The following is a 24,383-nucleotide window of genomic DNA, read 5'->3' as shown; positions in this document are numbered from 1 at the left end:
CGATATCGAAAGTAGGATCGAACTCGAAAGTAGTCCTGTACCTTATATCTAGACTTTAACGAACTTTATTATATTGGTCTTTCTTGCGATATCCGTTCGAAACTTTTAACTCGTTGGATCTCGAAGAAAACTTATTTTGCTATTCACGTGAGAAAAAGAAAAAGAAAAAGAAGACGAAGACGAAGAGGAGGAGGAGGAAGAAGAAGAAGAAGAAGAAGAAGAAGAAGAAAAAGAAGGAGATAGAGAGAAGAATGGAGGAACAGAAAAGTCCCTTCCTCTCAAGCCCTTGTCTGACATTTCTATCGTGAAAGTAGCGAGGAGACGTTTGCGAAGGAGTAGCACGAAGTTCGATCGTAATTTTAAACGAAGTAAAATGTCCGTCCGTCTGCGGGTCCGGTGCGTTCACACGACGGTAATTAAATCGAACGATTCGACGATCGAATCAGAAATTCGAAACTCGAAACTCGAAACTCCAAACTCGAAAGGCTATCTCATTCAAGTTCATATAAAATTTCATTATATAGTTACGAGAGAGTTTACTCATCTGTAACTGTATCTTCTTTAGAGCTAACTTTTTCGATAGCGGTTATTTGTTTAATAGAGGACTAAGAATGAGACATAGGTAGCTATGTCTATCAGAAAATTTCATGTCTATGATAAAAAGACATGGCATGGATAAGTTTGAAGAGAGATAGATAAATAGAGAAAGAGAGAAAAGAAGTAAAAGTGGTAATGGTGAAAAGAGAAAGAGAGCTTTTAACGTCCACCAAGAAAACCAAACTCTCATCTAGATTCTCGAGAAGATTTCAGAATACAGAGGAATCCCCCACCGAACTTGCTAGTTCGCTCAGTTGTTCGGGGTTAAGCCGAGCGTCGTGTGCGACGAGAAACGCCGCGTTTAAAACTCCCCAGAAAAATAATCGGCGTCGAGATAGCGCGCCGCGAGCTCGCCCTATAAACTTCCCCAAGCTCGAATTAAACTTCTCGAGAAGTTCTCTTTCGAAAACCTCCGCTCTCTCTTTCTCTCTCTCTCTCTTTCTCTCTCTTCCCTCCTACTTCTACTCTACCCAACCCTATCCTTAATTCTTCGAATAATACTTTTTGAAGATCGACTTACTCGTCTTATCTTCTTACTATCTCTTGTCATTTTACTTTTCTCCTAGATACAATTTTATTAGTAAACAGTGTGATTCATCGCGATTCTCATCAAGTTCGTCGCAAATCGATAATAATTACTTGCATCGTTTTGATATATTATTAATATAGATATATTTTTTTCTTTTTCTTCCTTTCATTTTTTTTTCTCTTTAGTAAAAATATCATCCGCGCAAAAGCGGTTTATAAAATTTTACAACTTGTTTTCTCCGTATGCGTTTTTTTACAACATAAAAGGTAGCTCTAGATCGTCCTGTTTCGAAGTTTACGATCGGGTACTTCTCAAACGACTTTCCTTCTTTCTCCCTTACTTTTCCTGTCTCCCTCTCTCTCTCTCTCTCCCTCTCTCTCTTTCTTTCTCTTTATCTTGTTTTCGATAAGAGATTAATTTCGAAGATATACGTATCACCCTATTGTCTCGTTTTAACTCGCTCGTTTAAACATTAAAACATCGAAAACATCTCTTGTCTATTTTATAACGGTACTTGTCTGTTAAGATTTACAAAAAATTTTAAATCACTTTGAGAAATAAGTTAGGGAAAAGTAGGGAATGAAACAGCTAACGTCTATGGTACACTAACTCTTTTCGGAATAAGAGAAGTAATAAATTCAGTGTCTACATTTACCATGGGATGTTCTATTTCACGCGACGGTCATCCAAAGAACGAAACGTTCGTTCGTTCTTTCGTTTTTTCGTTCTTTCGTTCGTTCGTTCGTTCTTTCGTTCACGAAACGACTCGGAGATAAAGGCGAAGGAAGTTTTCTATAGGAAGGTAAAGAAAAGAAAAGAGAAAGGTAGATAAGTCGCGGAACAATTCGATATTTGTCTCTCTTTCTCTCTGTGAAAAGTCACCGATCCATAGGCTATATACATTCAAGAAAGGTAGAAAAATATCGAAGGGAGAATATCGAACGTCGGATGTCGTTCCGCCTATCATAGCGATCTTACTGTCTATCCGTGATTTTCTCGAATTCTATTTCGGAAACGTGTCATGGAATAAAAAGGGAAAAGAGATATCTTGGAAAGAAAGAAAGAAAGAAAGAAAGAAAGAGAGAAAGAGAGAAAGAAAATGAAAGAATGTCTAGGTCATCTACAATGGGCCTGGTCTTGAAATTAAAAGAATTCGTTTTATTTTCGATAATATCGCGTATATAGAAAGGAAAAGGATAGATACAATAATAAAGACAAAAATAATATACGAGAGAGAAAGAGAGAGACAGAGAGTTATAATTATATTATATAAAAATTACATTTTCCTAATAGAACGATGAATACGATTATCGAGTGATAAAAATGTTTGGTGAAAATAATGAAACGAAGGAAATAAAATGTAAATTAATTGTCCTTGACATTAGTGAGTACGAGATCGATATTTGTGACGATTTCGAGCGTAAATATTTTTTTAATGATGTTTTTTATCAGGAATAAGTTTTTTTCTTTCTCTCTCTCTCTCTTTCTTTCTCTCTATCTTTATTTTCTATAGATGCATACGAAAAAGTGAATATTGTTTCTCCAGGACCATTTTTCGTAGGAAAAGGAGTAGAACATGGGGCAAGATTGATCACCAGACAATAAACGACGTCGTTCGGAGGTAGCATTTGGAAACAGCACATTAGGCGTGCTCGTTCGTCCATCCATTCGTTCGTTTGGTCGTTCTTCGAGCCAAAAGAACGAAGAATTTGCGATGGATACTTGACCCTTGAGCAGCCACTAGAACGAAACCTCTGCAGAAATAGCACTTCTGATGCTTTCAAGGGGGCAATAGACACGATAGGACAATGAGAAGGGGAGAGAGAGAGAGAGAGAGAGAGAGAGAGAGAAGGATAAAAAGGAAGGAGAAGGAGCAAAAGACATAGGGATCGTAATGGATAACCCGACTCTAGCTTACCTGCTACGAACAACCAGTAGTTTCTAATTTAGCATCGTTCACTTACACCTCTTAATTTAATGAAATATCTAACAAACGTGTACGAAGCCATTCATTTCTATCGTTTTACGGTTCTATCGTGGCAAGATAGTAAAATTTGATCAAGCGATCACTACTTGTACTATTCGTGAAACGTAATAGTAAATATTCTTGATAGTTCAAATGGATATTGAGAGAATACGACGTAAGTTGAACAGATTAGATTCACCGAGTGTTGATTGTAAAGGCATTACTCTTGACAAATAAGGGGTGGGTGGGTGATAGAGAGAGAGAGAGAGAGAGAGAGAGAGAGAGAGAGAGAGAGAGAAGGTTCCATTCATTTCAATCTATCCTAGTTTGAAATATTCTTTGTTTCTAAAGTATGTCTTCAAAGCGTATACAACTTGAGTTTTGTCATCTTTGAAAACTAGAGAGGTTGGTTTCGTCTATTTTTCTTTTCTTTTTTTTTTTGACTCTTTATGGAGAAGTTGATATTTAGCAGTTTATTAGTTAATTACCAGACTCGAGAAATCTGGCAATTAATTAACGCATCTGTCCTCTGTCATCCGCAAGAGCTTCTTCAATACCCTACGAAGCAGAATTGAAACTATTCTCTCGTATTATCTACGTCGCTGATTGGCGGTGCACAAAGTTGCTCTATTAAATCTTGGTAGTTACCATGTTCTCCACGTAGCAAGGTTAATATCTCAACGCTTTCAACGAGATGATGACGTAAACCTTTGCATGTACTTGTTAAATATGTGCTAGTGCGATACAATTTATGTATCATTATAGTCATATAATCAATTCGGTCTTCGAGTGTTGTTCTCGTTGAATCGTTGTTCATTCTTAAAAATTTTTTTTCATTTTGTTTATGTTTGTAGATACAAAGATGAAATGTTTTATGGGATTCCATTGAACATGTGTTACATCTTTTCATTTCTATTAATCATCATTTTCATGTGGGAAATTTAGTTTGCAAAGGGCTTTCTAGTGAAGGCTTCATCGTACTAACCATACAGTCATTTCGTTTCATTTCAAAGAGTAGATACAATCTTGTAATTATCACGAATATCAACGTATGCACGTTTACGGGAATCATCAAGCTATAATCTAGCTTTGCACGTTCATAGTAACAAGTTTCCTTGACAGTATTAAATACGCTTGATATTTGCCGTTCCCTTTCATACTCAACAACTTCAAAGCGTTTGATGCCACGATTAAGAGACCGCTAAAGCATAATTCTCTAAAGAGAATCGCAGTTTAAATCGTGTCAGTCTCAAGACCGTCAAATATTCGGAAAGATTGATCGTAATATCTACTAATTAAATTAATCCGCGTAGAACTACTTAATTTAGTTTGGACACGACTGTTCTAACTATTCTGCCGCTAATATAATAGCTAGGTACGATTAGTACAGATAGGTATAACTGATCCAGGTATAATGTTCTGGGTACCATTGGGATTAAGCTGGATTACGTTGCGACCTACCGTTATATCGCATTCCGCGGTTTTGGTTAATGTAAGTGGACATAACGTCGATACGACGCGACGAGTAAATAGACGTTTCGACGTTGATATTTCTCTATTTATGTTAGATAAATTGTTCGCGTACTAGGAAATCAGTATTAACTGTACGTGATAAGAATTATAATTAAATGCTTCTTGAAAAAGAATCATCTTATCGCGACGAATAAAATATCTAATTCTCTTATGGTAACTTAGAAAAGGGGCAAAGAGCCAGAGAGTTGGGGAATAGACTGCGAGACATTCTGAATGCGCTGGAAGGAATAGGACTTTTGCCGGAGCTAGAACACGAGCGCGTAACTCAAGGAGAGAATTTATTAAGAGAGCCAACATACGGGTATAAGGTCTGGTTTTAACGAGTAAGTCCCATCTCCGCCTAAATGGAGATATATATCTTCCGTTGGGCGCACTTATCCGTTCTTGGCTGACACCAACACGTACGAATTAATGGCTTTGCTCGAACTCTCTTCTTGTTGGCCTTACAGTGACGAGTATAAACCTTTAACGGTAAATACGAAAGAACACATCGATTAAGATATTCTTTAGAATGATTCCTAATCGAATTTTATCTTTCTAATCAGTTTTTCATGATCATTTTTTTTTCTTTTGTTATGTTTCCTTTCGCTTCGTTCTCTCAAGAGGATTAAGTATAATAGATTTGATGTTATCGAGAATTACTAACTATTGAAAGATATTCACTATTGAAATTTCAAATATGAATTAACTATTGTAACGTAACGATAAGCTGGCTAAGGATTTTGAACTTTGAAAGTGATTGTCTCGACTTTCCTATTGTAAACGCTAGTCCGGTTTACCGGAGCATATCGATATATAATGTAATTTCGTCATTGTCTCCCTTAATTTCCATGTTTCTTGAAACTTGAGTTTTAGTTGAATATGAATGTACGTATATATACAAAACGGTACGCGATTGAACATAATCTCGCTAGTCAATCGTCGTGTTTATATTCAGAGATAAAGTTCATTCTATTCGATATCTTCAGAAAAGAGATTATTCGATTAATTCTTATTAAACGATTAATCATCGAAATGGTCGACATAAATCGTCGTTTATACGAATTATACGAAAGTAAGAAAAGTAAATGAATTCGTTAGAAAGAAGATGATTTCACGAAATTAAAATCTTTCTTGTAGTGTAGGGGAGGTATGAGGTAAATATGCCAGAGAAAATCTCGGGGGAGCAAAAGAGAGAGAGAGAGAGAGAGAGAGAGAGAGAGAGAGAGAGAAAGAGAGAGAAAGAGAGAGAGACAGAGAAGGAATTTCAACGATTGCTCAGTTCCGGTGCTATTTTTACTTTTATTTTCTCTCTGAATTGCGTCCCAACGTTCCGCGAATAGGATAAACGAGGACGGAAGAAGATAGAAAAAGGTTCCTTGAGCCGGGACACGCTGGTAGTCTTTTCGGAATTCAGTTATCAGCCGCAATCTCCCAGATGCTGCCAGTTTGATATTTCGTGCCGTCCAGAGAGACCTAGGATTACGTTCTTTATCTCTCATCGTTACGTAAGCCATTTCTTTCCTTCTTCCTCATCTTAACTTCTTCACTGAAAGAGAAAGAGAGAGGGAGAGAGAGAGAGAGAGAGAGAACATCCTCACGTAGAGAATCTTAATAAAACCTCTGGTGATTTCTTGCGAGTATAGACAAAGTGTCCAATAGTTGTCTTTCCTTTCGTTTTCCCTTTGTCCTTTCTCTTTTCTTTCTCGTTCTCTCCCTTTTTTTGTTCTTTTTTTTTCTTCTTTTCCCCATCACCCTCACTCTTTTTTCTCTTTCATCCACTTTTCTCTCTCTTTCCTTCTATCTTTCTTTCTTTCTTTTTTCATTTTCTTTTTCTTCTATTTTTTTTCCCCTCCTTTTCCATTCTTCCCTTTTTCCTTTTCTTTCTTTTTTATTTCGTGTTCACTGTTATTAAGGCCACGCTCGATTTTCAGATTATTTCTTTTTTTCTCCCTGTTTCTTTGTTTTCTATTTTCTCTATCTCTCTCTCTCTCTCTCTCTCTCTTTTTTTTCTTTTTCGAAGCATTCTTCTCAATCCTTATGTACCCTTTTTTGCCTTTATATTAAATTACGTCCGCAAGGCAGCGTTTTCAATTAATTTCGTTGCGTACAAGCCGGCCATGATAACCAGAGATGGATTCCACTCTTTTTAATACTATCTTTTACAACCAATGGAAGTGTGTGTGTGTGTGTGTGTGTGTGTGTCTGCGTGTGTACGCATCAGAGGGTTTCTCTGACAGAGAGAGAGAGAGAAAGAGAGAGGAAGTGGGATGATTACACCATGAGAAAGAAAAGAAGAGAAGAAAAAAAAGGAAAACAAAAAAAAGTATATTAGAAGAATAGCTCTCTTGAATCTCTTCACAAGGATCAAGTGTATTGCGTTTTGAAATAGTAATAACGTATAATCGTTTTTCCTGTTCGTTTAACCGCTACGATATTCGCGCAGATAAAAAATAAAAATTACGAATTATTTGTTTCATTTGTACGTATATGCTTTTTGCAATTCGTTATTGTCCATTAGTTTTCAATATTTTAATTTTTTCTTTGCACATTCATTCTTTCTCTCTCTCTCTCTCTGTCATTATATATTTTTTATTTTTTCCCCTCACGTTATTTTCTCGCAAGTATCAACAGAAAGAGAATTATCACGATAATGAAATCGTTCCATTTTAAATCTCTAAAAATCGAAGGATTTATCCTAAACGACATGGACTATCTTTCGGTAAATTATATCGTAAAATCTCTCATCCTCTTAGCTATATTCTAAGACGGCGATAACGAAATTTCTACGAATACGAAAAATGTATCCTATTAGTTCTTACCCGTGGATTTACTCTTAAGCCGTCTATCAATTTCCTCAGACGCAACACACATCTTTCTTACTCTCTTGTTTCTTTTTTGCGTATATATGTACATGTACACACACACATACGTGTATATAGTGGGAGAGAAGGATCAGTAAGAGAGAATCGTTGGAAAGGCTAAAGAAAAATAAAGACAGGAAAAGAGAGAGAGAGAGAGAGAGAGAGAGAAAGAAGAGTATAGTGGACCACGTTGAAGAAAAGTTCCCACGCGACAGATTGAAAGATACATGGAATCCTCGACGTTATCTGGTTTTGCTGTTCATCTTATCCTTTTTTCAGAGCAGGGGCCAGAGGATATAAATCAATACGTCTGGAGGTTTAACGGGAAGAAAAGGGCTAAGGGCTTGGAGGGATTTGATGTAGGATCTTCTCTCTCTTCTTTCACATTCTCTCTCTCTCTCTCTCTCTCTCTCTCTTTCAACATCTTTTTCAAATTATCGTTGAAATCGTTGTCAGACCCTCAGGTGAGATTCGCATTAGCGAAATTGTCGTGGTAGGTGCTGGCAAGATGAACGAGCTGAAGCAGAAGGAGAAGGTTGAAAAAGAAAAAAAAATGGTGGCTCGAGGGAAGAGAGAATAAGAGGAGCATTTACATTGCTTTGACCAATCAGCTATCGCGACGATTTAAATAACTGAACTACCACTCGACTCTTCTCTTGCAACCCCTTCCTTTTGTTATCGATTTCTCTCTCTTTCTCTCTCTCACTTGCTCTTGCTTTCTCTCTCTCTCTATCTCTCTTATTCGTAACGACAGAAGCATTTTCCGAGCTTCTCTCTCCCTCCCCCCTCTCTCCTCCCCTTTTTCTTCCTCTCTGCTCTCCCAATCCAGCTGAACGCTCCTCGAAACGAAGGAAAATGCAAAGTACCTCGATTATCGGCTGGCAGCTTTGACAGATATTTCCATTCCGTACGATATAGTAGAGGGTAGTAAGAGAGAAAAGAAATAGATAGATAGATAGATAGATCGAGGGAGAGAGAGTGAGAAAAGGAGAATAGCTTCGAACTTCTTCGAAAGAGTCGAAGATAATTGAATCTAACGATTGACACTACTCTACTCCCTTCCCCTTTTTCTTTCTCTCTCCTTCACTCTCTCTTACTCCCTTCTTCTCTATTTCTTCGTAGAAATTCTCGTTTAGTTGATAATGACGGGCAATAAAGAGGTCGCAACCGCGATAAACGATTTAGTAGGAAAGATTACTGCGAACGACATCTCGCTATATGTCATGACTAAAGGAAAGAAGAAAGTTTCACAAGTAATTATGAATTCTGGACTTAGTCCTCGATAGAGTCCTCCTTTTTTCTTCTTTCATCTTTTTTTTTTTTTTTAAAGAGAGAATAATAAATATGATGACCCTCTTAATAAATACTGTCCAATGACGATGTCACTTCCTATTATATCGTTCGCTACGTCGAACGGTCGACGAGATATTATCGGAGACACGATTTTAGTCTGCCTACCGTGAAAGTGTCGCTCCACTGCATATCATTGTCCCTCGATTCGCTCGTGCACGTTCTGTGTGCGTGTAAGCGTCTCGCCTCGTTACGCAGACCACGGAACTACTGGATTCTCCATTATTTTGGTGAACGACGAGAGAATGGCGAATGCTATGCATTTGTTCGAGCATCTTTAAATGATGAACAATTCCTGACAAATAAGACAGACGTTAAAATATTCCGATGCGATCGAATAATCTTTTTTTCTCCTTTTAATTTTTTCCCTTTGTTTTTGACTTTCAAGTAAAAGTTTGATCTAAATAATTTTTGATAAGGAAATGTTCTATATTAGGCCTGTTAACTTTTGAATCGTTGATAATCGGAATATAAATTAATCGAAAGATGTTTCGAAATATAAATATTTCAAAAGATCGTGCTATGCTCTAGGTAACAGAATTTTTAAACATTCACGTAAGTTATACTCCATAAAGGTGACACGATGTTGAAGTTTCACGAAGGTTTCTACGTAATATTGTAACGAGACTCCGAGTTCAAGATGGACCACAGCAAAGCTGTCTACAGGGAAAGCTACACCTAGTTAGTCCAAAAGCCATATTGCCTGGGTAGTATGATCACAGGATGCGAATGGTAGACGTCGTATAATTGTCCTGGATCCAACATCGTATTACTATGTATGCATGTATCTATGCAAAGTACGAAAGAGAGAGAGAGAAAGAGAGAGAGAGAGAGAGAGAGAGAGAGAGAGAGAGAGAGAGAGAGAGAGAGAGGTAAAGTAAAAGAAAGATTGATTATGTGATATTTATCGTCGATTGCTATTTCATAATATGTACAGGTATTTCATGAAATGCGTGAAACGAACGAATTATTGACCGTATTTATTTTCTCGTAATAAAAGAATTTAAAAAAAGTTTTGACGATACAATACGATATAGGGACTATTGTTTTATCGAATCATATCGAATAAAATCGAATTGAATCGAACCGATAATAATTATAAAACTGGAATAAAATTCAAAAAATATTGAGAATAATGGCCGTATGTTTTTTACAAGTTTATAGACAGATATATTTTTATAAGATACGTACGATCGCGATTACGTTTTCCGTAAACGTGTGTTGCGTACGCACGTACATGAATATTGACGTTTAACTTGCGAACGAGATCGCCATAGAATGAATACATGCTGAAAATAGGATAAATTGGCTTGGATCTCGTTGATTAGTAGAAATAAAAAGTTTTTGAATATGCCGACAGATTTATGAACGTTGGATATGAAAGAGAAAAATTGAGAGAGAGAGAGAGAGCCGGTATATATGCGTGTATATATGAAACAGAGAGAGAGAGAGAGAGAGAGAGAGAGAGAGAGAGAGAGAGAAAGGGAGAAATAAAGCGGAAAAGAGAATCTGCTATCATAAAGTATTCAGCTTGCAAATTAAAACTGGGCGTGGTCTAGTTTGCTGGACCGTCGAAGGGTCAAAGAGTCGAGGGATAGAACGTTCTTTGGCTCGAGGACAGAGAGCTTGGCTATGACTGACTCGAAAGAATGAAATTACTCGCGGAAACGAGATTGGCCGACTCGTGAATAAAGTATGTCCGAACGTGGGACCGATTACGTGTGATTTCCTTGCTTGCTTTTGATATAAACGTGTATGAGTTCAAGCAGGTGAATCGTAGTTCCATATGCGCACGCGCTATATGTATGAATATATAGAGAGACACAATATCTGTTACCATATAAATGCTGCGAGTGCTATAGAAGTGGTATATATATATGTGTGTGTGTGTATATATGTGTATATATATATATATATGTATGTATACGTGTATAGGTATTTTTGTACGTCACCAAACGATAGGGAAGAAGCTAAAGACGAAATGAAAGAAAACGTAGTGGAGCATAAAAGCTCCTCGTAATATTGTGCATTCTCGTTGCAATAATCTTAGCATCGCTTACTCCTTCGTCCTTTAACGATAGCTTAAGAGTTATGATACGTTTCGATATATCTTCTGATATTTTATGGAAGTATGAAAGAGAGAAAAAGAAGGAAGAGAACGACGATCGGTTTAATCGAGATTTTTCGTATATTCGTATTTTCCTCATAAAAATCATATTTCAGATTTCTTTGTCTCGTCAATGATTTTTACGAATTTAATTGATAGAGTGAATTCGATAGAAACGTCCGACGACGTGTTTATTTTTATTTTTGATTTCGTTTTAATCAAATTTTATATCGATTAAATAAAACACCAACGAGCCGGAATCTACAGGACAGTTAAAATAATAAGTCGAACGAGTGCGAAACCGGTGTTTCGTTTGTTTTTCCCATTAGTTAATTATTACGTTCTTATGCGCCATGGTATGATTTAATTCCGTTAACGTTACTACAGTAGAGTGTGAAATTGGGGTCGTGGTACTCGCACCGTAATTCGATTTTCGAGACACTTCATTAATTACCGAAACGCGTTCACCACGTAATTTAATTGATGCTCGTCGGTTTCCCGCTAGTTGCTAATGAGAATCTATAGTCGATAATACGCGAATCTTCAATTTTTAACGATGAATCGATTAGGCGTTATCATTAGGTAATCGAGATTAGTCCAAGTAGAATTACACTTTGTCTAGTCGATATCTTTGCTAAAAGAAAAAAGAAAAAGAAAAAGAAGAAGAAAAAGAGAAAGAAAAAGTTTTTATAATTACATATTTTAATGAGTCCTACATTACACTTCCATCTTCAAAAAACGTAACATCTCCCAAATTAAAGTAAAGTAATGAAGTTCGAATGAAAAGTCGAGGAAAAAGATCTGAGAGTCAACAGACCAATGATACATAGAAAATATGCGTTGACGTGTAATGAATGTCGAAATGGTGGTTGGGTGGTGATGCAATACTCTTGCAAATACAAAAGCAGAATATTCTACCTTTGGTCCGATCCGATTTCTATTCTCTCTATTTTATACTCCACTGTAGATTATAGGGTGAAACACGCGCGAATGCATGTATACACACGTACACACATACACACATTTACAGAGACGTAGATCTCACATTCTATAGTCAGGTACGTGGCAAGCCGTCTCGAATAAACGGGAATCCGCCCTAACTTTATGCGGCTCTTATTAAATTCCAGCCGACAAGAATCGTTAAGGACGACACGCTGTGCAACCATTATTTTGGCCCTTCCCTATGTCGTCCACAACCTTTAAAGATTCGATTTGTACCAGCTAACATGAAGTGTCATGTCGTACGACGACAATCTATAAGCCTGTTTAGAAAATGACGTGTTTTCGTACCTCGTCAATGATCGAAGAGAAAGCATCGGAGTAAAAGCATCGAGGTAAAAGCATCAAAGAAATCGAGCTCGGAAAGAAATAAGAAGGAAGAACAAATAGTAGAAGAGGAGGAGGAGGAAGAAGAAAAAGAAGAAAAAAAAGAAATGCTGCTTCAGAATTCACCAATGTAGTTGGAATAATTCTGACGTTTGTATGGATGAGAGGGCAGAATCATACCCTTTTCGAGTCAACCCTTTCTCTTCCCTTTCTATTTCTTTCTCTCTCTCTCTTTCTCTTTAGTTCACGTTCTCAGCTTCCATTCACGACGTTGACCTAGAAAAGAACGACAAGAGAAGATTCTACCCTTACCGAGTTCAGTCTCTCTCTCTGTTTTTCACTCATCTAGCTGACATCGAATTGAAATAATAAATTCGAATGAGGTTAAAGAGAAAGAGAGAAAGAAAGAAAATCGTGTTTTTCTTTGCGATTGCTGCAAGATTCGAACGAGTTTCTTTGTTTTTTTGTAATTTTTTTTCCCTTTATTTTTCTTTTTCTTTTTTCTTTTTTTTTGTTTTTTTTTCTTATCATACCTTCATAAAAATGTCTCAATTATTACTGGCAAGTCGAGTTTTCAATTTCCAAATCTTGAATTTCTCTATTATTTTTCTGAAACTAATCGAAAAAGATCTCAAATGGATATTAAGTATCGCGATACGTATTGAATGTAACTAGAAACGAGCTTTTGATCGAATTTCCAAGGGTATTTTGAAGCGATCTTCTTTCTTCCTTTCTTTCTTTGTTTCTTCTTCTTTTTCTTCTTCTTTTTTTTGTCGCGTTAAGATAGAACGAGACCCCTCGGAATTTCAGATAATTACGATAAAAGCTTTGTAGATTCAGTCGTGCCGTTATACTTGAAGTTTTTAATTAAGACTAACATTACCGGCGATAAGAATTCGATCGGTGAGAGTTCTTGGTAATACTGTCTCGAGCTCATTTTGGTTTCTTTTGGAGGCAACAATTCAAGTTGAAAAATTTTCCAAGCAACTTCAACGTTGGTTGGCCGAGAAAAATAAAAGAAAGGATCAAGTTGAATAGAGGCACTGACTACTAAAGGGAAGGAGAAAGAAAGAGAGATAGGATTGTTTTGTGGTTGAGCTTTTAGAGCTCGCACGTTATTCGAAAAGTTCTTCGTCGCGAGTTGGATGAGACAACGGTAGTACGAAACTTGCAATTGGATGTTGAGATAAGCTTCTTTTCACGATGGCGGCTGTGGTCCACATAATTTCAAGCGTTCGTAAAATTTCGAGAAAATGCCCGGAGGGGTGAGAACAAAGTTCGCGGTTGGTTCGTAATTAAGTTCTTACGGTACTATTCCCATAAGCAAATACGTAACAAATTGCGTATACCACAGCAAAGCAAATCATTAGAAAAGCTATTTCAAATATTTTTTTTCGAATAATCCAGACACCTGGAAAAAAGGGCGTTTGATCGATCTTTTTTTACGATTGTCAATCCACTGTCGGCTTATAAGTATGGAGTAGGGAGACAGAGAGGAAGAGAGGAGAGGTGGAAGAACAACAGGAAAAAGAAAGAAAAAGAAAAAACAATAAAAAAACGAAATAGCATTCGTCGTAGTCTCTTTCTCTCTGTCTCTCTATCTATCTGATGGCTATAAAGCTGTAGTTTTATCCCGATTTGTAGAATTCAAACCGTCGGTATTTACAATTCCCCTATTTTATCCGACAAGAAATATTTGATAGTGTACTAACGATTTGTTCTTGCGAAAAAAAAGTTTAAAGAAACATTTAAAGAACGGATAAGCTTTCGAAATAATAGAGGCATATATCATAGTATTATTTTAATCGCGACGATTTAAAATAAAAAGAACGAGAGTTAATTCTAAACTTAGTTAAAATAATTTATGTCGCACCATTCGAAGCTTTTTAAGTCTTCGAATGTAAAGGAAAGAGAATGAAAAAAAAGACACGAAAAGAAAATAGAAAAAAGAAAGTAATAGTAGTAGAAAACGAGCCAGAACGAAGTAGACTTGCCGTTTGCGATCAACCAAACCAACGTTGGTTGGATGGGTGTTTAGAGGGTGGGAGAAGGGGGGAGGGAGGGAGGAGTGAAAGGTTATCGTTTTACGAGGTAAGAATCTCTGCCGAAATGTTTGCCAAATTATGGTTCGCATCGACGCGGATTATCTTTTGGAGTGGAGTTAAAGTCGCTTTATCGCGTATTATCGTTCCTCGTTTTCGTCGTCATTTTACGTAAAAGAGTAGATACGTACGTTATACGTTCTAATATCGTCGTAATAGAACAAATAGGAATAAAAAGAAAAGATCTTGATGTTTTACGAAGAATAGAAAGGAGAAAGAAAAAGATAGAAAGAGAGAGAAAGAGAGAAAGTAAAGCGATCTCTTGAAAGAGTCAAAGTAGTATCAGGTTGGTAATCGCAATGTCTAGTTCACGTTTAAAATGGCTTTTGAGTGGTACGTTTTCTTATAACATTTTCAGAATAGCGTACAACGAAGGAACGTCTATGGACATTCTCTTCTCCTTTTCTTTCTTCTCTTCCTTCTTCTTCTTCTTTTTCTTTTTCTCTTCCTTCCTTCCTTCCTTCCTTCCTTATATTTTTCCCTCCTTTTCTTCCATGGTAACTCTCTTCCACGATTCATTTTCTATCAGCTTTGTGGAAAATTCAATCCTTGTATGAGAACGGAACGATCCTCGTGGAGAACGAACAGGACGAACATATTGTAGTTCCTCTCGTTAGTAGCCAAGCCAAAGAGCATTTGCCTTTAATTTGGCGATCATAAACCAGTTCTCTCTATCATTCTTTTTGAAAAGAAAACGTTAGAGGATCGGACAATGGCTGCATTCACGGTGCACCAATTACACAAGATTACGAGGAATGGGTACTTACTTACAAAGTGTGGTCATGGACAAACGAGTAGTGGAAATGAAGAGTGAGTGGATAAGATAGAGAAAGAGAGGGAGAGAGAGAGAGAGAGAGAGAGAAAGAAAGGTTAGTTGAAAGAATAGAAAATGATAGACGAACGAAACGAACCGATGAATGACCGATTTGAAATAAATAAACTCTTCTGCTTTTTTGTAACTGTTCCAAGATCAATATTTTTTATGTATTTACGTACTGCGATAAAAAAATGATATCGATAGAAAGCGATGAAACGTGTAATACTTTCGGATAGATTTCGATCTGAAATGTCACGTATCTTGAAGAAATTTGAGAATATCGGAGCAAAGGTGGCTCCGATAAAAACTTGTTCGAGCGAATACATTCTCCTTATGAGTATATACAAATACAGATATACGTATGACTAGATTATTTTTTTTTATACATTTTTTTTTTTACTTTTCTAGCTTCGTTCTATGGAAAATCCGATCGTGGACTCTCTCGAGCTCTCAGGATGTTGATTCGTTCTTTGGTGCTTAGCAATTAAGTAGTAAGTACGACTAAACCACCGTATTTATTATTATTCTGTCGATTTGTTTCGTGAGGGTTCGTAAGTACTTGCTTGCATGTAAACGGAAAATTAAGTCGGAAAATTATTTTCGGCTTATAAGCTACGAAAGCTCATTCACCATAATCGTTATCGTAAAGTACTATTAAACGATTCCCAAATGAATTGTGTTGGGTATAATAAAGAGGTTTTACTTTATTCTTCCGTTTTTTATTTTCTTCTTCTTCTTTCACTTTTTTTTTCTACATAAGTTCCACATGCGAAATAAATCGAGATCTGGCGAAGATTGCATATTTTAGAATTGATGCGTCTCGGAATCCTATCGTGATATTCATACATACAATATATATATATATATATATATATATATATATATATATATATATATCTCCAAGAGATATTTCTTGCGTCTCGCAAATGCAGCCTCGGAGGAGTAGGAGTAAGAGTAGGACTAGGATGAGGATGAAGAAGAGGAGGAGCAGGAATAGGAGAAGGAGGAGATGGAAGAGGAAGAAGAAGAGTCATTCGGAGGTTGTTGACATGCGAGCGAAATGCGACGAATTATTAAGCCTCGTGAATATGTACCTACATACTCGTCTCTGAGTGTTTTAGTTTAAACACGCACGAAGTGTACTTGTATGCACGCGTGTATATGTGCTTAGACAAAGACGAGAGGAATGGGAGAGAAAACTAAGGCGTGATCGGTCGATCGAGACGTTTCTCCTTCATAAATTTCTGTCGTCAAAAACAGAATTTCTTTATCGTCAAAATCGTCCTTTCTCGATTTCTATCGATCTTTTTTTAAATGTAACGAACGATGACAATGGTCGAGAAATTTTGTAAGTGATTTAAGTTTTTGGAAAAAATAAGAAGAATTAAAGTGATTTCGTTCGTGCGAAATAATGATGCCCTTTGAAATTAAATTCATTTCGATGAGCTTGTTGAAGTAATAGCGTCATTATCGTTTCAATTCAATTTTTCTTTTTTTTCTTTTTGTTCCTTGCTTTTAATTAGATTTGATTGATCGTATTTGAGCATGTTAAAAAATTTCTTTTTCTTTGCTTATTTCTTTTTTCTCCTCTTTTCTTATATCCTCCGGTAGCAAGAGAGAAGTTGACGCCTATATCGATTCTGCTCTAGTCTACACAAGGTAGAGCTTTATCGAAATACATTTTGCATGCTGCAGTTAGGAAAAATTTAAAAGAGATAAAATTATTTGCCCTTTGAAGAAAAACTCTATGCAAACTTGGGATCGCGAGCTCCATTCGTCGCACGATGCAGTTTCAAATTATGCAATGTTATAAAAAGATATTTACGCGGACGCATAATAAACGTGATGCAAGAGACAGAGATAAGCAAGGGGCGTTCGTTAGCTCACTTAAATATACGACTAGATATGAAAGATGGTTAAGTCAAAAGTGTCACAGGTGAACGTTTATCCTTTTTCTCCTTCTTCTTCTTTCTTTTGCCATCTTTTCCCCGTACTTTTCGTAGCTTCGTATCGTCTTTTACCGTACGTAATAACCGCATATAGATAACTTATACGTGTATACACAGACACATAGTAGACAACATTTACAGACAGGTTTAGAAGTGATACACGTGTGTAACGTCGTCGTCCGTACGCGGAAGGAAAGCACGCCGCTAAAGAACCGAGCAGTACTCTTTGTTTAGCTCCAGGGAAGTTTTAATTTGTCGCATAACAGCCTACAGCAACCGGTAGTGGTATGCGGAGGCTCGACTCGGGCTTTAAGGGAGCGAGTGCCGGAACGTGGCTGGGCGAGTCGCTCGCTTGAACAAGTAGACGTAGAATAAGCGAGGGAAAGCTGTGAAAACGCACGTATATCATGGACCTTCTCTATGCGATAGTAACAAGGACACGTTGGCTCCTTTTCATCCTACACCTCATCCTCATCCTCCACCTCCTTGCTTTCTCCTTACCTCTTCTCCACTTTGTAATTTACCGTGGAATTTCGCGTTTGGAATAAGCGAGATACGTTTCTCTTTTTCTTCGTCTCTCTTTCTGTCTCTCATTTTCTCTCTCTCTCTTTCTCTTTCTATCTCTATATATATATACATCTTTTCCTCTCTTTACACGGTCCCAATCTAGTCTTTAATCTGTTTCCTCTTCGGCTCCTTCATTCGCAAGATATTACTGTAAATATATAACCTGACGATTGACAACTAACTCGACTCGAATATACTTTAATCCTGACCTACTTCCCCTAGTAACAGGTCGTAGCAGCGAGGAATTTCGTTTTCGTGTTTCGAGTTGTAGGAAGAAAGAGTTGGAAATAATTACTGAAAAATATGTATCTCTTTGATGTTCACGAAAGTACGTTTATATTAAAGAGCGACCCTCTTCGTGCGCAGAAAGTGAATAGAAGGTTCGCTTGGAAAAACGCATTTCGACTTACTTGTGCGGAAGTAGCACGGCGGTAAAGTTGATGGCGATGGAGACTCGTGGACCAGAAGTTATGAGATACCGGCACCGGATGTTCGGCGGATATAGGCCAGGATATCCGGGACTAGCTAGAACGCATCCGTCGTGACAATCAGTGTTCTCATAAACCCAGTCGCATTCTGAAAAATAAAAAAAAAAGAAGTGGTCTTACGTTATTCCAAGTATTTCTTTACCCTTTACAATTGTAACGATCGGTAAAATCGTAAAGTCGTCGATTTTTGCTCTCATAAATCGTATTCGTAAAACGGATCGAATAGATGGAAACCTATGCGACAATATCGTTCCGTTTCTTTTCTTTTATTATATTCTATTTTTTTTTCATTGCACGAAATACATTACTGCAGCCAATTAGAACGTACTAACGAGGTACTTCGTATCAATCTCGAGGAACCTTTCATTAACATATATATATATATATATATATATATATATATATATATATATAATGTGCGTGCATATATATTCGAAGACTGGTACGAAACGACCTGAACTATTCCCTGTAAATTTTCTGGTATGCCAATATCAGTTCGCAATTTAAAGCAGGAGTCCCGATAGAAAATGCACGGGGAAATTATGGAAAGTTATGAGTAAGACTTCCCGTCGAGTCGCGAACTTCGTTGCCCCATCGATATGCTTCGGTCCGGTGCTCTCTCCTTCTTTATCTCCTATTATTTTTCTTTCTTTTCCCCCTTCTATCTACTCTTTCTTCTTTCTACGATTCGTTTCTACGATGATTCAGAGAAAGTAAATAATATCAGACAATCGAAAAACGTGAATCAACTTTTAAAGGTTATATATGCATTAGGTGCAATGGATGGACTTTTTTGTTTATGGTTATCGCTGCAGTAAAGTTAGTACCTTTGCGAAAGTCAAATTGTCTCTCTCTCTCTCTCTCCCTCTATCTATCTCTTTCTCTCTTTCTTTTCTTTAGTGCGGTAAGCTGCGGTAAAATATTACAGAATTTACCTTACTCGAGTAGCCAAAGTTATGAAAAGTATTATTACTATTACTATTACGTCGAACAATCATTTTTGCAATTTGTAATAACGAAGAATCGTTCGTTCGTTCGTTAAAAAAACTTTGACCAGAGAAACAGTTTTCTATCGATTCTCGTTCTTCTCTCGTATCATGTAGGTATATGAATGTAAAAATGGAAAAAAATGGGACGGTAGAAAGGAAACAAAAGGATTTGAATATTTTTTATTGGAAAAGTTTGATCTGCAAAACATAGTAAGGAGGGAGGAAAAAAGAAACAGCAAGAAAAAAAATAAAATACAAAAATAAAGAGAGGTGTTAATTTGATCGTGAATGGAGCACGAATTGTTATCTTTATTTCGAAAGAAATATAGAAAAGGGTAAAATGTTCTTCGGACGGTGGTCTCTTAAAGAATTTCGTACACTGTACCTTCGCTGGAATTCTTTTCCAGTGCCTTTCTATTCCTGTTCGTTCTCTCGTGAAAAATAAAGGGGTCTCAGTCGAACGAGCCCTTCATTTCGCTCCGTAAAATCAGAAGAATCGTCTGAGACGAGACGAGACGAGACGAGACGAGACCAGACAAAGAAATGCGAGAAATCCCGTAATCTCGAAAAATCTCGAAAACAAATATCGAGATATGCAAGCAATTAAATCGATCAAAAATATATATTTCAAAGAAAATCCGTCTTATCGAAATAAAAATTTCTTGTTGTTTCCTATACGGATACCGTTTTCTTACGGTCGTGGAGGAAGGAAGATGAAAGACAAAAGAAAGAAAGAAAGAAAAAAAGAAAAGAGGCCATTGGCAGACGGAAAAGTTTGGTCTCGATATTCTTTCGTAATTCTTTTTCGGAGAAGCTGCCAGGTTAGATCATGACGAGGTAGATTTGGAAGAGAAGCCAGTGACGAGAGCGTGTCTCTCTTCGAGCGACGTATCCATCGAGGTGAGAAGAAAGGCGAAGCGTTTATGTGAGACCCGTCGAAGCGCATCGACGGATGCCAGGAGTCGTATTTTTGTTGAATTCGCGAATAGGAAAGGAAAGAAGTGGCTTGCATCCGATGCCTCCAAGTTGATTCTTCGAAAGAATATATATATATATATATATATATATATATATATATATATATATATGCGCGTGCATATGCGAAGATGTATATATATCTATGCGCTTATTTTCACGAGGAAAAAGATTCGGAGAGGATCTTTTACCCAGTAGGACGAAGAAGACACGATGATGGAATAACCGGCGTAAGTCGTGAGCCGCAATGCGTACAATTTTTCTGTTGCGATACCCCTCTCCTTTCCACAGGTTTAGGACGACGAATTCTTCTTCTTACATAATGGTTATCCTCATTTCTCCCGTCGGTTGCGTCTTTATTCGCGCACGTGCATCCGTACATTAGCTGCACGCGAATATCTAACTTTATCTCGTTCGTTATGTAACTCGAAGAGTGCGGATCGATGTAGTAGAATACGAGGGGGGAGAATACTCTCCCCCTAGCTCTTCTCGCTTTTCTATGACGATATCATATGATTTCGTAATCGAGATCTACGATAGATTTGCGATTTCCTTCGATTTCTTATAACTCGTTTTGCTCGTTTGAAAGTCAACCGAGAAAAGGATCAGGAAAGATTTCTTGTCTCTCTTTTTCTTCTCTCTTTCTTGAAGCGAGCTCGCTTCATTCGATTCGTTTTCGCAACGTCGAATGGGGTAATCAAAGTGGGTAGAGGATCAAAGCCAAGATGGCAAGATGATCCAGAGCCATTCCGCGTTTCTCCACATAGACAAATAGAAAGAGAAACGTACGTGGGCGAAGACCGGGCCGAGTGAAGAAGGGTGGATCGGTTGAGGGTTGAGCGAAGGTGGGGTTAAGGATGTGGATGAGGATGAGGTGGGGGGTACGTGCATGGTAGATAGAAAAATCCCACGGATAAAGTGCCAGATCGTGCTGTCCGTATAAAGGTGCGATTGATCTGTTTGTCAGTCGAACGACGTCCTCGTTCGTACCTTCTTCTCCTTCCTTTTTTTCTTATCCCCTCTTTCTTTCTTTCTTTCTTTCTTTCTTTCCTATCTTTCTCATCCTTATTCTTCGAACGCCGAACGACTTTCCACATTCACGCTTCTTCCGCCGCAAGTCCAAATAAAAGGAGAAACGAATCGCGTTCCGTGCCAAAAAACAGTTCTCGCATCCGATGTGATTTAAGTGGCAATCGTCTTCTCTCTCTCTCTCTCTCTTTCTCTTTCTCTGTCGATCTTTCTATCTTTTTCTTTTTTCTTCTCCCCTCCTTCACTTCGTTCGAATACGAATACGCTTCGTGCATATGAAATCCCAATCTTCTTCCGTCTTTACCTCTTTCCTGAACGATCGAAAATCGTTGTCTTCTCGTTAGACGAATAAAGCTCGGAAAGCTTTCGCGTGATGGCTTTCAACGTGTCGTGAAAGAGTGTCTGTCTAGTTCTCTTTTTCTTTCATTTCTCTTTTTGTTACTGCGATTTTAAGCGTAAAAGCAACGGTACCTCATCCTGCCTCAGCCGTTTCTCTTCGCTGAACACTTTCGGAATCCCATCGAAAGGAATCGTCGAACGTTCGTTACGGCGATTGTCTGCTTTCTTCGTCTACCGAACGGATCTTTAAATTCTTCCTTGTTCTTCGTTGACCTTAACTCCGTGCTCTCTGGGCACTTTAGTTCCGTTCGAAATTATCGATGAGTCAAGGATTCTCGGTCTAAGAAAAGAAACGAAAGAATGGAAAAAGGAAAGAAAAAGGAAAAGAAAAACCTTAGAAATGGAGATACAGATAGTAGAAGAGAGACAGAGAGAGAGAGAGAGAGAGAAAGAGAGAGAGAGAGAGAGGAAGGAGGAAGGTAAAAATTGTCTCAGGACAGAGGTAGGTACGCATCGTTAACCATACGATTTGCGGGACGAAAACGAAGCTAACCGGTCGTAAAAAGCACAATATTCGTGTGATGGGAGATAGCGAAACGAGTACCTCGAGAGTATTGTTTTTTCGTTATTTTTTTTTATTTGGTTCTTCGTTAGTAACGCTCCCATCGAATGGATCGAAATTAACTATCTCTCGCTCTGATAACATTTCCTCTTTTGATGGTAATCCAATTTTTAAAACTCTAACTAGTAACACTCGTGCATTGTACAAAATATTAAATCTCTCGAATATAAAGAAAATGAAGAGAAAAGAGAAAGAAAGAGAGGGAGAAATAATAATAATGAAAGAGAAAGAAAAAGAAAAAAAAAAGTCAGGTGCTTATGATTTTTGGTTAATCCACGATATAAGAAAAAAAAAAAGAAACGAGAAAAACAAAGAGGAATAAAAAAAGAAAATAAGATTACGTCGATGAGATGATTACGATAGTTAGTATTGCGTACTTCCTCGCATTCGTACATATCTAAACGGTTTGGGGTAAATTCTCGTTAAAGGTATTACGGCTTTGCCTTAGCCGTCGTTGTAGGTAACACCCGTCTCACCAAAAGGTAAAATCCCGCGGGCGCGAGAAATCGCGATACCTTTTCGAAAATGGCTATCGCGCCAACTTCCTGTGGGATCGGCGGTTGGGGTTTACGTCGTTAACACTTTAGGTCAGAGCAGCTAAATGGCTTCAACTGAAGCGGTACTATGGTCTTCGTTCCTTCTCTCTCTCTCTCTCTCTCTCTCTTTCTGTCTCTTTCGCTCTCTCTCTCTCTCTCTCTCTCTTTGGAGCCCTTATTCGGTTAAGCCCTAACTGTCCTCCTCTTAAGCTAGCATAATTTTCCTTCTAAGTACGGGAGAAATTGCGTTTCTGCTCTGCTTGCCTAACGAAATTCCAACTTCTTCTTTCTCTTTCTCTTTCTTTCTATCTTTATCTCTCTGTTTGCTGTGCTCCTCTTTTTATCTCTCTTTTTCTCTTTCTCTCTCTCTTTCTCTTTTTTTTTATTCCTCTGCTTCTGTTCTTTCTCATCAGCACCGTCCCTTAACGTATTCCACGTTTCCCTACGTGTTTCTTTAAGATTTAACATCCAAAGTGAACGTAAAACAAAGTTAAACTTTTCCGTAAAGATCTTCCTTTAGATTTTTCTTTCTTTCTCTTTTTTCTCTTTTTTTTTCTTTCCTTCGCTCCCGTAAATCCTATTTCACCTTACGTATTGACTTTACCTAAGCTAATTTTATTTTCACGTTTTTCTCGACCAATGATATAGTATATATTTCATATACGCGAGTCACGGTTAAAATTATATGTTAAATATGATATAATGTAAGAGAGAGAAAAAAATAGAGAATAGAGGCATGCATCTCGACGATCTGTTTTTATCGTGATTTCTTGAAGAGTAAACATTAAGTACATTGTTAAAGGTAGACTCGCGATCCTTGAAAAGCATATTTCACGAATAGACAAAACATTGGAAGTAAGTCGTTACCGAGAAAACATTATCGATAAGCAGTACACTGGATAATATCTTCGAGCAAGATAGAATTACTTGCTAGCAAAACCGATAACTGACTAGATCAATGTTTGATTTACTAGAACGCTAGGTCAGAACCGGTTCTGTTTGGTTGTCAGTCGAGTGTGGAGTTTGCGTACAGCATAATCCGGTTGTCGAATAGGTCACTGCATCCTGAGTGCTTTATAATTTTACCTGTGTCCACTATGGGATAACGAGGCTAACGAGGAATCGCCCGAAACTCGATCGATTATGAACATTATGTAAAATAAGATAGGATAGGAGGGTGTGGCTTCCGAAATGCCGGTGAGAATCGAACGGACAAAAGGGGTCAGTACTAACTAAATTATTGGTGCTCTTTGAATAAAATATTACATTTACCAAGACTATTGTACAAAGGAATTTTTCATTGTTTAATAATTCTATTTACGAATATTATTGAAAATAAGATTAAATCGATTAAACGGGTAGTTAATTAGCTCTTACCTGTATTGTTAACTGGATGTCCACCTTTTACCGGCCAGCCAACGGACGTACTAGCTTTGGATGAGAAACTGAAGTATGCCAAGAATTGGGACCTCGTCGTGTTCTCGTTTATTCTGAAACACGTTCGAGCAGACATGTTTTGTCGAGGTTTCTCTTCTCCATCGTTTTTAAACGTAGTTATTCGGGGGAGAAAAAAAGCATGAAGGAAATCACGATAAATATCATCTCGTTGTTCATATATATATATATATATATATATACGTATGTATGTATTTATCTACCTATTTACTTATATATCCACAAGCGGTGGTCACGATATTTACGAGAAAATCTCATGTGGCT

General features: G+C 37.5%; 1 protein-coding gene across 5 annotated transcripts in view; it reads right to left on the bottom strand.

Annotated features, from left to right (window-relative positions):
* The window catches only part of LOC127066103 (uncharacterized), a 150,399-nt gene that overhangs the window by 27,217 nt on the left and 98,799 nt on the right, over positions 1 to 24,383 (bottom strand). For all 5 annotated transcript variants that reach the window (XM_050999423.1, XM_050999424.1, XM_050999426.1 and 2 more), the window contains 2 exons: positions 24,042 to 24,154; positions 18,097 to 18,262 (listed from right to left, as the gene is read on the bottom strand). In XM_050999423.1, the coding sequence (XP_050855380.1) occupies positions 18,097 to 18,262; positions 24,042 to 24,154 (279 nt within the window). The remainder of the gene's footprint in view (positions 1 to 18,096; positions 18,263 to 24,041; positions 24,155 to 24,383) is intronic.

This window comes from Vespula vulgaris, chromosome 9 (assembly GCF_905475345.1).
Source record: "Vespula vulgaris chromosome 9, iyVesVulg1.1, whole genome shotgun sequence".
Lineage (NCBI taxonomy): Eukaryota > Metazoa > Arthropoda > Insecta > Hymenoptera > Vespidae > Vespula > Vespula vulgaris.
Note: the sequence above shows the minus strand (reverse complement) of the source record. Positions and strands in the feature narration are given on the sequence as shown.